Below are 14,861 nucleotides of genomic sequence, written 5' to 3' on the forward strand. Positions count from 1 at the left end.
TCAGATTAATATTTTTTGTCCTGTTTTGAACACAAGGACTTCAAACTTCTCTCAAGGGATCTCTTACTCTTTTTGTCCATTTACTTTCAATTTTTTTTCCCAAAACCATTCACTATCTAAAAGCAGAATGTTTTACTTTCCATATGACCCTGTCACAATTTGGCTTTATTTTCCTGATATTTTTACCATATTCAACATTTATATGTGACATACTTCGATACTTTGACATGGATGCTCTTCTTCCCTTCACAAACATCTAATCTGTCATCCTTCCTTTTGTAACCCAGTCAGGTAGCTGCGTGTCTGATGGGCATCTCCATTGCTTGGAAAAGATTTGCATAAATAAAGGCTCACTTTCAGTGATTTTCTTTGCAGCCTGATTGTGGGCAATCAGTTCCTGCTATTAGACTCTGCCCCAGTTCTTTGGCACATTTTTACATCCTGTCTTTCTTTGGACAGCATCATCATTCCATCTGGACCAGAGATTTCTATAATATATTGACTTGATCTGACCACTCATGGAAATTAGAGATGGTACAAGAGGTGGGTTATGTGGTCAAGGAGATACTGCTTTTCCCTGTGAGGGCTGGCCTAAAGACCAGTGTTATTTACAAAAGAAAACTAAAGTCTCCTGAATGACAGTTCAGCTCTGAAATTTTTTCTCTCAAGCAGTAATTCCGTGGCATCCATGACCTCTACGGACAGTAATTACCAGTAGTAAGTCACATAGCTGGGATAAATTAGGATTTTAATACCACTTAATACCATTACTATTCCACCTGCATTTTAAGCCCACTCTCATAATCTTTTACTATATATCATAGACATTTAAAATATCAGGTAAGTCTGAGAGGCTTATCTTGAGAAATTCATACATTTTACAGGATTCTTCCTCTTTCTTCTCTGGAGAAGGCTGTATTTTATCTTTAGTTGGCAGAGAGCCAGCTGGCAGTTTAATTGGCAGCCAGTGCTGGTCAGAGAGACCATGGTGAATGCAGAAATTGAATTCAGACCTCCTGAATTCTGGTCCTGAGCCATGGCTCCAGGTTGTCCTGCCTGGTTTAAGCAAGTATTTAATGTAAGCTGAGAAACTGTTCACATGTTTCATCTCTGCCTCTTTTTAGATGAACCCAACTCTTTTGAAGGCAGGAGATCGGCTATTCTTCTGTAATTTTTAGTGCAACCCTCCCCCCCTTCTTATATTTTATTACTAACATTGGCCAGACTTACTTGATAGACCTCAATCAACTAAAGCGTAATTTGCACAAGTGAAAATCAGAGTAGAATTAGACAAAAACTACCAATATCTAAGCAGGCAATCATAACAAACATCAAAATTTAGTTCTCATCAATTTTTAGAAAATAAGGTACAGTGTGACAACTGTGGTATCAAAATGTTTATAGAGTATTTTTAACTGTTTAGCTCTGACATTGATATGCTGATTTGCTCCAGTCACATAGCAGTGACTTCAGTACTGAAGAATCATGTAGTTGTTTTATAAATATTTATCATGCTAGGAGTAACAAAGTGTAGCAAACCTCAAAACCTAGCATTGTTCCACTCTTCGTTGTTAAGAGTCTTGCTCTGTTATTTATGGTAGTCTCCAGTAAAAAATATTTTCAGGAATATCTTTCTGGATGCAGAAGCAAAGCTTTTATAGTATCATATATTGGTGCTGAATTATCACTGCTGATAATTTTCTGCTCATAGTCTGTAATACAGAGTATTGTCTGTAATACAGTGCATGTTACTGTAAAAAGATCACAATTTAGTGCAAAATATTAGAGACAAAACATTCAGGTATACTACTCTGCCCCATCAGGAAGGATTTCTTTGCTGGAAAGAGCTAACCCTGAAATATCTCATTCTGTTGTTGTGTGCTCTGAAGTTCAACAAAGAGAACAAAGTTGTACACATGAAGAGTGGGTGAATACTTGAGGTGTAAAGCCGCCTGCATTGCCAGATCACACTGAAGGCTAACTTCATCCTAGGGCAAAAAGCTTGGCAGCCTGGGGCTGCCGCTGTCTCTGCAGGAGATCCTGGCCTTTTTCCCATCCTGTGCTGCTGAGATCCCCCAGCATTCACGCTGTCAGCAATGTCTGCAAGGGGAAAAAGGTATGTTCCACAAGTGGTGTTCCCTGTGGGCTCCTGTGGGGTCTGTGGAGGGATACCTGCATTGCACACCCTTTCCCTCCTGATCCACAGAACCCCTCACCTTCCCCAGCACCAACAGTGCTGCTGGGCAGATGCAAGATTCTGTCTTGCAAGTGTCTGTCAGGATGTGGGATAATGTGTCTGCGGTGGAGAGCCTGTCTGGTATGGGCAGGGAGCTCCACAAAGCCTCTTGGGAAACCCGGTGCGGCACGCGAGTGTCTCCAAATGCTGTGCCTGCGGCTGAGCTGTAGTGGGATACTAACCGATGGTATTAGCATAGTGTCATTAATTTTCTCCTGATCAGGCATTCCTTATCTGCAAAATGCTACTGTTGGCCAGTGTATGTTGTACTGTGTGCAGGGCCACGATGGACTAAGCAGTATCACTATTTCCCCTGCTCCAGTCTGAGTGCGGTTTTAACACAAAAAGCTAACATAAGGGCCTCGTCAGCACGCTCCAAAGCAAAACCGAAGGCTAGCTTGCTGCCTTATAGACTTCAGTAGGGCAGAAGGGACAAAAGTGTACTTAGGGGTGATATGAAGCCAGCACATTTGAAGCAGAAAGAATAGGCAGATCTTTTTCCCTTGGAGGATAACGAATTATTCCCAGGATAACGAATTATTCCCAGGAATGCTGGAAGACCACAAGGGTGGCCAGAAGTGTCAGTGCAGCCTGTTTGGAAGGTTTTTGTCACAATCCATTCCAGCAAGGTCACATGGACCAGCAAGAGTGAGCATATTCATCTTTTTTTTTATTTTCCTGTTTGCACCTCCTCACCTATGTGAAACCTAAGTGAATTTTATAATATTCCTAAGAGAGTGGGGCTTTTTTTTTTTTTTTTTTTTTTTTTTTTTTTTTAGATTTCCACATTGAAATCTTTTTTCTTCTAGTACTTTAACTGACAGGGATAGTCTGCCTTACTCCCTGTAAGGATTCCCTTTGGGTCCAAACTCAAAACTTCTCTAAGGCAAAAACGAACCTACTAGGATTCCTTCTGATTTATGATTTCACAGAAGGCTTTATAATGCAAGTGAGAAACTGGCTTGTCAGAAAGATGATGAATTTTATTTGAGCCCTCTGGGTCCTTCTTCCCGTCTTGTGCTAGTTTGGAAAAGGGTTCAGTATGTGAAGATGTGCCCTTGAATGTAGACCAGACATTATCTGTATAAATTTAGGTAATTGGACAGCTACTGATCCTAGATTGCTCAACATTTAATTTAACAGGGACTTTGTAAGTTATAGAAGCCCTTTCAAATGACTAATTCATATATGGACTAGACACAGCACTGGAAAACATACATCCACTAGGGAACACTGACTTTGGCAGGAATGACGCATAAGACATAAAACCAGAGGCCTTCTCCTCTCAGTAATTCCTGTAGGCTGGTTCCTGAAGTCCTTAATCAACAGCCTTTGCATTGACTCTAGCAGGTTTGGCTCAAAACAGAAAGGGACATAAACTGTTATGTCTCTGGGAAGAAGTCTGAGTGTGGGATCCCGGACCTCTTTCTGGTTTATGGGTGAGCCTTGCCCACGCTGATCTGGTCTCGTCCCAATGTGGAAAGAAGCAGGTCACCAATGATGGGTGATCCATGGTGGAATTTTAGAGTCAGGAGGGAGCTTCATCAGAAAATCAGTTTGTTCTCACTGTCCTCATTTTGGTGCATGTTGTGGAGAGGTCTCGCAGTACCCAGACTGAGCTGCTTTCAGAAAGAAAGATGGGCAGAGCAGTGCTGCCCAAGAGTGAGTGAATAGAGACTCCTCAGCTGTTACCCTTTTGCTCATTTGTCTACACTAGTGAGCTCAATATGTGGGTAAAGTATGGTAATAAATTTATGACAAATGGAACAAAAGGGACATTAAATAGAGCTTCTAGTCTACCAGACTAGGACACATGGCTGTATCTCAGATTAACTTGTGTTTTTCTTCATCTAGATGAACTTGCTTTTCTTAGGGTGTTTTTGTTGGCTTCATGGAATTTTTTGACTGCAGGCTACAGTAGCAGACTGAAAGAACCCTTTCTTTATGCAGGTTATGCTTTTCCACTTTAAATAACCAAGGCTGTAGCAGCTATCGCAATGCTTGTTTATCCACTGTTTTGTAGTTGCAGTCTGCAGTGGCCTTTCACAATGAGGTGTTATTAATCAGCTACCTGTGAGTCACAACTCCTGTGCTGGTCTTTTCCTTTGCAGATGTCACCGTTGTTCACACCTGCCCACCAGGCTGTATGAAAAGAGTGAGAAGCCATGCATGCTGTCGGAGTACACGGAGCAATACCCACTTTATCCCATCACTGTTCCCAGAGGCTCATTAAAACCGAAGGAAGCATCCAAGACGGCACAGATACCCATGGAAGGCATCTCGACTACAAAGTATGAAAAGTAGTGAAAGAGAGTGAGAACTGTGACTTAGATAATGTGTGTGTGAGAGATGGGTAACGGAGAAAAAAATGATTTGTTTTCACAAGGGGAGCCTGAAAAGAGCAATGTTACGGTTGTACAAACTCTCATGAGGGCTCTGTGAAGGAGGAGTGAAGGTCTGTGTGAGGCCAGTTGTAGTGGAGACAAGCAGCTATTTTTCTTGCACTTCCTGGAGGCTGAGATGTGATCTGGTCAGAGAATACATGGGCCACAGAAGCACTGTCGTGGTCTTGACTTTTGCTCACTCTTTGTTTTGGGAAGCAGAAATGTGATCTGGGAAAGTATGGATGATACTGGAGGAATATTTTTCTTCTGTTCTGGGTTTTGTGTGGCACTTTGCACACTGTAACATAAGTGACTAGTTTCCAAGGAGTTGTGAATAAGGTAGAGTTTGATGACTGAAAGGGGGTGTTAGTATTGTCCTCAGGGTAGTCACGGTGGATTGCTGGGCTATTTCTGCTTCTCATCCATGTTGTTACTCAATGTTGGTGTTTGGCAGAAGTCCTCACACTTGCACTGTGCCCATTTCCCTGTTGGAAGTAGTTTCTGAGACTTCCCTGCTGCTGGTAGAGTGACGTGCCAAGTGCTTGTCCACAGAAGAAACTTGTAAGAAGTAGGAATCTTATCCTTTGTTATGAATCTGAGGACTTTGCTTTCCTCAAACAGCAGCTGCTGCCTCAAACAGCAGCTGCTGCCTGATCTTGATGTTCACTATCTTTGTGACATCAAAGGACACTAAGGGCTAATGGCTTTAAACTGAAATAGGATGGATTTACATTAGATATAAGGAAGAAATTCTTTACTGTGAGGGTGGCAAGATAGTGGAAGAGGTTGCCCAGAGAAGCTGTGGATGCCCTATCCCTGGAAGTGTTCAAGGTCAGATTGGATGGGGCTTGAGCAACCTGATCTCATGGAAGGTGTCCCTGCCTGTGATGGGGGGATTGGAACTAGGTGATCTTTAAGGTCCCTTCCGACCCAATCCATTCTATTGTCCTATGATTCTATGAATTAGAGACCTATGAGATGCCAATGGCTCTTAATAAAGTCTTAACACTTAACACCACCCATTTGCCCTCCCATCCAAGCCATGAGCAGCCATTTCTCCAGGACAATGCTGTGGGAAATGGTGTCAAAGGATTTATTGAAATCTAGGTAGTCAGCATCCACCACCTTTCTGTCATCCACTAAGCTGGTCATCTTGTCATAAGATGGAGATCAGGTTCATCAATCAGTACCCGACTTTCATAAACCCATGCTGTCTGGGCCTGATCCCCTGGTTGCTCTGTACATGCCATGTGATGGCACTTGGAGTGATCTGCTCCATAACCTTCCCCGGCACCAGTGCCAGGCTGACAGGCCTGTAGCTCCCCAGATCCTCCTTCCCGCTTTTCTTGTAGATGGGCATCACATTTGACAGCCTCCAGTCAACTGGGACCTCCCCAGTTAGCCAGGACTGCTGATAAGTGATTGAAAGTGGCTCAGTGAGCACTTCTGCCAGCTCCCTCAGTACTCATCCTGACATGGAAGAAGCTCTACCACCTCCTTCCTCTACCTATGCCTTTTAAAAAGTTGTCAGTTTAAATCACAAATGTAGCTGATGAAGTCTGAAATGCCCAACTTACATTTGAGATACCTCTGTCCGCATGTGAGTTTTCAGCAATGACTGAAAGAATCAGGGAGTTTCAAAGAGCAGACTTCACTTGTATATGTGCCTTCCATCTCCAGCATGAGACAAAGCAGCTAGATATCTTTGTGTCTGCCTATAACTAAATCCTGGGCTCAGTGGTGTACTCTTAAGGCAGTTGAGGAGGGGCAACCACTGTGCGGGGTCTGTCAAGGAGTCCTTAGAAACTTGCCATTCAATCAGCAAAACTATACTGGCTCAGAAAAGGCTAGCAATTCCCACAGTAACTGTTACTCCTGGATTTTAGTACAATTTCTGAAAAGTAGTCTGCTAAGAAAGTGCAGAAACTCCCTATATTTCTTCAGAGCATGTACTCTACCAAATATATAAAACTTGTCTACCCTTCTGAGAGGAGAAAACACAGAGCCTGAACAGTTAGCCATTGGATTGCAGGTCTTGCTGTCCTCTAGGCAACACTGGTAAGAAAATACACCCAGTGTCAAAGTACCATGGCCTAATGGAAAAGTGCCACCACCTATTGGAGGGCTGCTAAAAGCTCTGGTTGTATGTGGCTAAACTCAGAATGAACTGATGAAGAGAATGAGAGTAACTGCAGGGACTGTGAGGCCAGTGGGCACTGAGTTGTCAGCAGTCCTCTCTAATAGCACTTTGTTGAGTGTTAGGTGTCACACTGGAACAGCAAACTCCCTTGATAAAGTCTGGGACTTGCAGGCATACCATCTTTCATGGCATCTTGGATGCAGGTTGGCACTCCCTTATCAGCAGATCAGTGTCTACTATCTCCACTGCAGATTCTGTTGTATTGCAGTAGTCAGAGTGGGAAAAGGTACTCCCACTGACAGAAAACCCTTGATCATGCTGGTGAAGAATTGCCGGCCTGTGATCTGTTACTTGCCTCCTGTACAGGCTCAGCTGTTTCAAATGTAGGATTGTGTGGTGTGCTGTGGGTAGCTCAGGAAAGACCCTCTCTGTTGCTGTGCCCTCGCTGCTACTGAGGGTGCTGCATGCCTGTTGTATTCCTGCATGTCTTTTTCTTGAAAGAGCTGTTGGTTTTAAATTGCTGACAAAAATATGCCAAGGGGCTACAACATTTGTGGACACCTCTTGATGCTCTTGGATTTTTTTTAACTTCTGCGTTTCTGTTTTTAACCCTATATCTAATGCTTTGCAATGTCAGTTCTCTTTTCCTGGTCCACACAGACTTTTGAGTACCTTGTTATTTGCTAAAATATGTAATTAATACAGTATATTCAGCGGCTCAGGCTCTTGCCCACCTAGCACCACTCCAGATGTAAAGCACAATATTATTAGAATAGCTCCTGCACTGACCATTTGTCCTGGCCAGCTGCTAATGGTGTAAACAGATCTGCACACCTGTGGGAAAGTACTCTGACATTACAGGCTGAATTCGCTGGTGCCAGGCGCAGACTCTCTGCCCTGTATCAAAGGATGCGGGCAGTGAAATAGGTTCAGGTTAGTGAATGTTGGATGGCAATGTTATTTTCTTCTCCATCTTGTTTCTGTAATGTTTTCTTGGAGTAAGTAACAGTATATAATGCTCCAGTATCTTAAAATAGCTTTTTTACAGTGGTACCTGAGAAAAAGCTGACTGACTGACCATGCTGATAAAGCTGTTCTGTTGTTATCTCCTGATCCTGGCTGAATTGCTCTGCAGTGTACTGTCTGGGAAGGCTATTGTTGCCTCTCTCAGGTTTCCCATGTGTACAAGACACCCTGCTGTAATTATTTGGCTTTAAAAAGGAGTTAGGTCTTCTGATGTAAGTCCGATGTAAAACAGAGATAGCTTTGTGTAAGGCCATTAACCTCACTGGGTGAAAAGAAGGGGGAATCTCGCCTGCCTGAGGCTGTCCAGAGCTGCCTCTGCCTGAGGCTGTCCAGAGCTGCCTCAGTGCCTTTTTCAGAGTCCAGGTTTCCAAATGTGGAAGGCTTGTGTGTTTCATTAACTGCTTGTATTCTATCCAGGCTTCCTTAGGCTGTGGAGATAAGGGGAAGTATTAATTTCTTTGTGTGTCCAGAAAAAGGAACATAATTTTTTCCTTAAGACAAAAGACATAATTAAATTATTCTATTCACAGGAAGGATTACATAGCTCATGAAGTGTTGCCACAGAAACTTAAACCAGCTGAAAAGTATCTCAAGAGTGATGAGCGTATGGATTTAACCACCACTTATAAACAAGTTTATAACTTCTACATTCTCTCTCGAGTACCTCCATGCCTCTCCCATGTGATAAGACACAGCCTCAGCTCCAAGATGGAAACAAGAACCAGTTACAAAGGTATGTGCCCTTGCAGCTCCTCTCAGAACTTTACCAGTAGCTTCAGTTTTTGAAGGAGACAGATCAAAACAGTGCAGTTGTTATTTCTTCTGTCTGCATATGTCAACAAGTTGTGTGGGAACACATAGACACAAATAGTTGGGAATACAGCTCTGATTAATGGTAGCATTGGAATCTCTCTGAGTTCAGCTGCTTTGCATATCTGACAGGCCTACAGGCAGTCTAGGTAGAAGCAGGGCCATGTGAACCCCTGCAAGTGGGTCCAGCATCATCATCTTCAGGATACACTGAACATACTCTTGGTATACTTGCAGGGCTGGTCCGTACATTCAGTAGATCAGACACATCCAATATATGTAGAATTTTCTGGGTCTGAGCAGGTCATGAAGCATGGGACCCTTTTTTTGGGTGTGCTGCAGAGTTAATATGTGGGTGTGCAAGAGATGTGTATGGCAATTACAGACACACAGAAGTTCCACACAAATGTCCAAAGCACTCAAGCTCTACTCCTGATAAAACAGATCTCTGTGTGCATCTAACTCTGCCCTTGTTCCTCAGCAGCAGTAACAGTGTAGGTGGTTTGTCTTTCTGGGGGTGATATGGAGAAATAGTGTGAAATGGGGATAATGGACATGGATTGTGATTGTATGTGTCTGCTTAAGGAATGTGGGTATGGTGACTAGTCATGGGTGCGGTGACAACTACAGTTTTGAGGAGACGCCTGCCCCTCCTCCTCTAACAAAGGGGAGACGGGGAGACGCCTGCCCCTCTTTCTCTAACAAAGGGGCTATTTAAAAGAGAATGAGAAAAAGATAAGAGACATTCAAATGCTATCTAGAGGGAGGGAGTGCTAAGTCTCCTTGCTGGAGAAGATTGGATGGTCACAAGGACATGAATCACCTACAAACCTGCAAGACCACCACATTCCAGGAAACGGACTGATAAGCTAATTAACATACGAAGCGGGGTTTAGGTAACGAATATGTATAGGCGTTAGTTGAATATTCATTTGTTCATTGTATAAATGTGAGATGGTTCCTCACTTCGGGTATGCACGCTTGTGGAGGAGGGATCCCCCGTGCATCTGCGCGCAATAAACATACCTACTTTATAACTTTCGAGTTATAGAGTCTAATTCCGCACGTCAGGGGCTTCCTTCCTTCCTCTCCTCCACCTTCTCTCTACCTCTCTTCTGCATGCACTGGGAGAAAACTTCCATTTACACAGTTACAGCAACTGCGCTAGTTTTGGTAGTAAGTCATAAGTAGGAAATCAGAGGACTTTGCCTCCCCTCTGCATTCCTTCCAGCTAACACTGCTAAGCAGATAGCTAGCATTTGTGTATTTCTTAAAATAATTTCATTTCATTTCATTATGCTGTACAAATATAAAAGCTTATGATTGGAGCTGGCATGTCATGCATGTCTGTACATTGTCCAGTGTACAGAAACAATTTTTTTTCTTGGAACTCAAAATGATAAAGGAAGTAAGGAAATAAAAGGTATGTGAATGCAGTGTTAAGATTACCCAGCTGAAATGACTGAAAGTCAGACTCTAGTGCAGCTGCAGGTTTGGAACAGCATAAACTAGAATTTTTACATTAAGCACACAGGAAATACTGTCCATTTAAAATGACTTGACTTGTGAATACTATGACCTGCAGGTGCAAAATACCCACGTTTACATGATTTTGAACACTTTGTTTTGCATAGACATTGTGACCAGACGGTATTCATTGGAATAGCTTCAGCGAAGCCAGTAAAAAAAGGCTGCTTTGCACAAGTGGAGGATCCTTCTGTGTTTAGATATCCTTAACTTCTCTGTGTCTGAACCAGATGTATATCTTTGTCTTTTTATCAGTGTTTAGGTCAGCACCTTAACTGTTACTCCAGAACTCTAATAAAACGTATCACAGCAACGTTTGATTATAATTTGCAGTATTTTTCAAAGCACTGCAAATGGAAATCTTTGCCCAAACCCCTTCAAAAATGAAGTTGCATACTGAATGAATTCCCCTTTAAAGGCCCAGGTTCACAAAAAAATAAACTTTTCATTGTGCTGTTTTCCAAGCATTGTTAGGTTTTACTGATCACTACTCAAATATGTAATTTTGAAACATGCTATTCAACTAATTATCATAATTCAAATATTTAACCAGCATATAAGACAGTGAGACACTGGCATTTTGTTACTTTTCTACTGTATTCTCCTTCCTGCTAAACACACCATATCCCAGACAACACTGTAGGTTTAAGATGATGCTATTGCATATCACAATTAGTATCAGATGAATTTGAAACTTAAGCTTTCAAAATTCTTATCTCTTCCAAGCTACACATATTGCTGTTTCTATCTATTTGCAGGTATGCAATCTAATTTTAGATTTGTCTTGTTTGGTTATAGTGAGGTGTCCTTAACCCTCCAATAACATATGGTTCATATCCTCCATTCCCTCCTGTACCCCCTAATGTTTTCAAGATTGTGCTACGTGGGAAACTATTAATATCTATGGGAGAAGAATTAGAGTTACAATAAAATCATAACATATTTTGAAGGAATAGTAGCACTGCTGGGTTACATTAAGTAAAATAAATTCATAATGCCTATGAGGTCTCCAAATATGTAGAGCTTGTAAATTTTTGAAATTGAAGACAGATGGATTTGCTTGTCCTCTTCTGAATATTTTGCAAAAGCTTTTTTAATGTCCAAAATGCACAGACTATTTTCCAGCAAAGATGATGGGAGAATCTTGGTTGGCCTCTGAAATGTTAGATCTCTGAATGAGACTGCTTAGAGATGGTCTGAATCTCATTAGTTTCTCACTTTATAAGACTTTATTCCTGTAATGACGTGTGTCTGTATATGGCCGTGGTTCACCCTGGTGGACCATCTCTCCAGCAAAATGATGTAACCTAGGCATGGACACTAGGTCAGCGTCCCACCAGTGTGATGGTGCCTGGACATCTCCTATTCCCCCAGAGAAACAGGAGCACCTGGGACATTTAAAACCCTCTGTACTAGCAGGGCACACAGCCTGGGCTTCAGTGGCACCACTAGTGGCAAATGAGTCTATGCTGGCACACACAGGCAGGCCTGCATTCCCAGCTGGCTATGCTAATTAGTGGCACGAGGGCAGCTCTGTACTCAAGGGTCAGGGTGCTCACTGGGAGCAACATGGCACCTGTGGCTGCTGCTTCCCCTTGTGTGCCAGGGCAGAGAACTTGATTTGAACCAGAAAGACTTTAAACAGACAGCTAATAGGGGCAAAAAGTTATTTTTTGATCAACATCACATTGTAACGAACATGTCCTTTGTGTAATTGTGTTTGTGCAGTGCAATAGTCACTGCCATTCAGAAGAAATAACTCTGTTTGGATTGGAAAGTTCAAATATATTGATACCTAATTGCATCATTTACTCTCTAGTACTTTGAAATCTAGACGTCCTTACTGTGCAGAGTCAGCTGGAAGCTTATTTGCCTCATGACTCTCAATGTGGTTTGAAAGGAGGGAAAATGAAAAAAAAAAAAAAAAAAAAAAGAAAGACTTGGGTTAGCTCCAAGGCTATTTCAGCTTCTCACCAGTAACCATGATACTCTCTAGGGTAAGTCGCACAAGATTACTAGGAAGAGAAAATACATAGTCTTGCGGCTGCAGCACTGGTTCAGAGAGTTAGTCAGCTTTGCAATAGATTTCTAGTGTGACTCAGTGCAAATCTTTTTAAGTCTCAGTGCCTCATTTTTTTCCCTGCTATTCTGCTGAGGAAGGAAGATACGAATGTCTCTAAAATGCTGCCTAAAATGTTTTCTTGGTCATGAATTTAGATGACAAGGTTTCTGGAGTATGGACTGTCTCTGTGATATGATTCAATGCTTCAGATCAGTGTAGCCTTGGTCTGCAAAATCCAGCATGGTTTTTCTAATAAGGAAGAACTGGAGACAGAAGTACAAGCTTCTCCTTGCTTCCTGTTTGTAGTGACAGCAGGAGTACCACAGAAAGCAAAGTCAAGAGCCAAGGAGATGCCACAGAATACAGCTTGCTGACACCAAGATGAGCAACAAAACCCTGAACTCAGCAAACAGTAGGCAGCATCACATCTGTGCAGCTGAGAATCAGGTCATCCCCAAATGAGAACGTACAAATAGGAAGGGTAGCTCTGCAAATTGGCTGTTAGAGTGGGATGGTAGGCATCTGGTTCTCTTTGCCCCAGAGATACTGTGGGAGACACCTGAACAGCCTTCTGCAGACATAGGCATACTCTGCCTGTGCTCTGAGCCAGCCACAACATAGCTGCAGGAAGGTAAATGAAGGGCGTCAAAGTCAGTGCCATGATACTCTACTTCCATGATTTCTGGTTGACTGAGCATGAGGACATTGCATTTCACCATCTGTGTAGGTATGGGAGGATACAGGACTATTTTCACTCAATTTTTTTTTTTTTGGTAGATGCTAAACATTTCCAGGGATTAGCATACTGGTATATAATGTGTTCTACAGGATCTCTTTTAATAGGATTTGTCAATCATTACAACATCAACAAATATTTAGTACAGTAGAAAAATGTAATAATCAAAACAAAATATGGTAAATGCTTAAACTCACCAAAGAAATTCAGTTGAACACTTAGATAGGCTTCCTCTTACATTTCAGATGACTACGTGCTGTGGGATGAACCAAAGACAGAGCTGATCAGACCAAACAACAGGTTTCGCCCATCAGAAGAAAAATTTAACCACAGAACCACTGTCCAGGATGACTATCTCTACAGGGGGCCAGCTGCCACTCAAAGGGGCAAACCTCTGAATCTAGTCCAGAAAACCCAAGCTCCCTTTGAATATATAACCAGTTATAGAGTGAATTATGTGCAACATCCTCTGGAGAAACGTTATGTTCATAAAAATGAGAAATACAAGGCCAATGAGGTCCCGTTTGATGATCTCACTACCCACAAAGTTTCTTACAAGGGGCTGGCTGGTCAGCCAGCCAAGCTTGCAAAACCATACCAGCTGAAGCATCATGATCTTCCATTTTCAGGAAAAATACCGAGCTTGGCCACGGCCTCCCAAATTCAGCAAAAACCCTGATGTATATCTTCCTCCTCTGGAGAAAATGGACCTTCACACCACTACTCAGACACATTACAAGCACCCAAATGGTAGGCCAGCCAAGATGTGTCGATCTTTGGAGCAGTTTAAAAAAAGCACTGAGCCATTCAATAGCTCTTCGATAATGAAGGAAGACTATAAGCCTTGGCTGTGCAAGAAACAAGAACCTATCACTCACACTCCAGAGCTGACTTTCCCAGCAAAACCAATGGATTGCTTGACTACCTTTCAGACCCACTATGTGCCTCATCTGCTTACAGCTGTGAAGAGCTATAAACCTGGCTGGTCAGGCCCAAAGCATCATACTGTGCTAGATGCTAAAACGATCTACTCTACCAGCTACACACCAAAGGGCATTGTTAGATGCTTGGCCTCTTACAAAGACCCACCCGGTTACGTCTTTGAGGGAACTGATGCCGATGGTCACAAATTCTATCTCCCTGCTTCCAAGAGTGAATTCCTGCAAGGTGGACACTGAAGGAAAAAATAGTGGATGCAGTGTTCTTCAAGATATATTCAAAGAGCAGAGCCTCAATGACAAATGACAGTTTGATTTTTTTTGTAACCTTCTTTCAAACCAATCACTGATTTCATATTTGGAGAGCTCTTAAAATAAACTTAATTCCCAGGCATTGGCTTCTACTGGATCTTTTGCTCAAATGAAACACATAAAATCCAGGGAAAAGACACATTGGTGCTTGCTTCTCTGCATTTTGTTTCTTTTTCTCACCTAACTCTTGCTCTTTATTTGAGAGAGAAATCCCTCTGCTGAGACACTAAAACAGAGATCTTGTAGCAACACACAATATTTTTAGTGTAACGGGGATTCAGCTGTGTCTGTGATGGCAGAGGCAGGGCAGCCTCTTCAGATGAACTACATGCTGTGTAGTCACACTTAATAGTCATGGCTGGATAGCAAAGTCTGAGGTCTGGCTGTTTCCTGAGTATTTAGCTCAAGTGCTAGGTAGAGCTGCTGCATGCTGGAGGAAAGGCTTGTGTCTCACCATCAAAGTGGCTACTTTTGACGAGGAAGTGGAAGAGAATTTTCTGTACAAATGCATTTTAAAACTTTTGAAAAGCTTTGACACCTGTTGGGATAGAAGTCTTCCATATGTGCTTGCCAGCTGAAGCCAAATATATTCCATCTGAAAATATGCATGCTTAACCCTGAGGGTGGGAAGTCATTGGAACAATCACCCTAGAGGCACAGTGGTTCTGCATCACTTGAAGTCCTTAAATC

General features: G+C 42.4%; 1 protein-coding gene across 1 annotated transcript; it reads left to right on the plus strand.

Annotated features, from left to right (window-relative positions):
- Window positions 1-4,354: 4,354 nt before the first annotated feature.
- On the plus strand, window positions 4,355-14,137 carry SAXO1 (stabilizer of axonemal microtubules 1). Its single transcript, XM_013302550.3, is given in 4 exon segments — window positions 4,355-4,527; window positions 8,317-8,519; window positions 13,167-13,542; window positions 13,544-14,137. Coding segments are annotated over 4 exon segments (1,257 nt in total). The 5' UTR covers window positions 4,355-4,405; the 3' UTR covers window positions 14,100-14,137.
- The last annotated feature ends 724 nt before the right edge of the window (window positions 14,138-14,861 follow it).

This window comes from Falco peregrinus, chromosome Z, assembly GCF_023634155.1.
Source record: "Falco peregrinus isolate bFalPer1 chromosome Z, bFalPer1.pri, whole genome shotgun sequence".
NCBI lineage: Eukaryota > Metazoa > Chordata > Aves > Falconiformes > Falconidae > Falco > Falco peregrinus.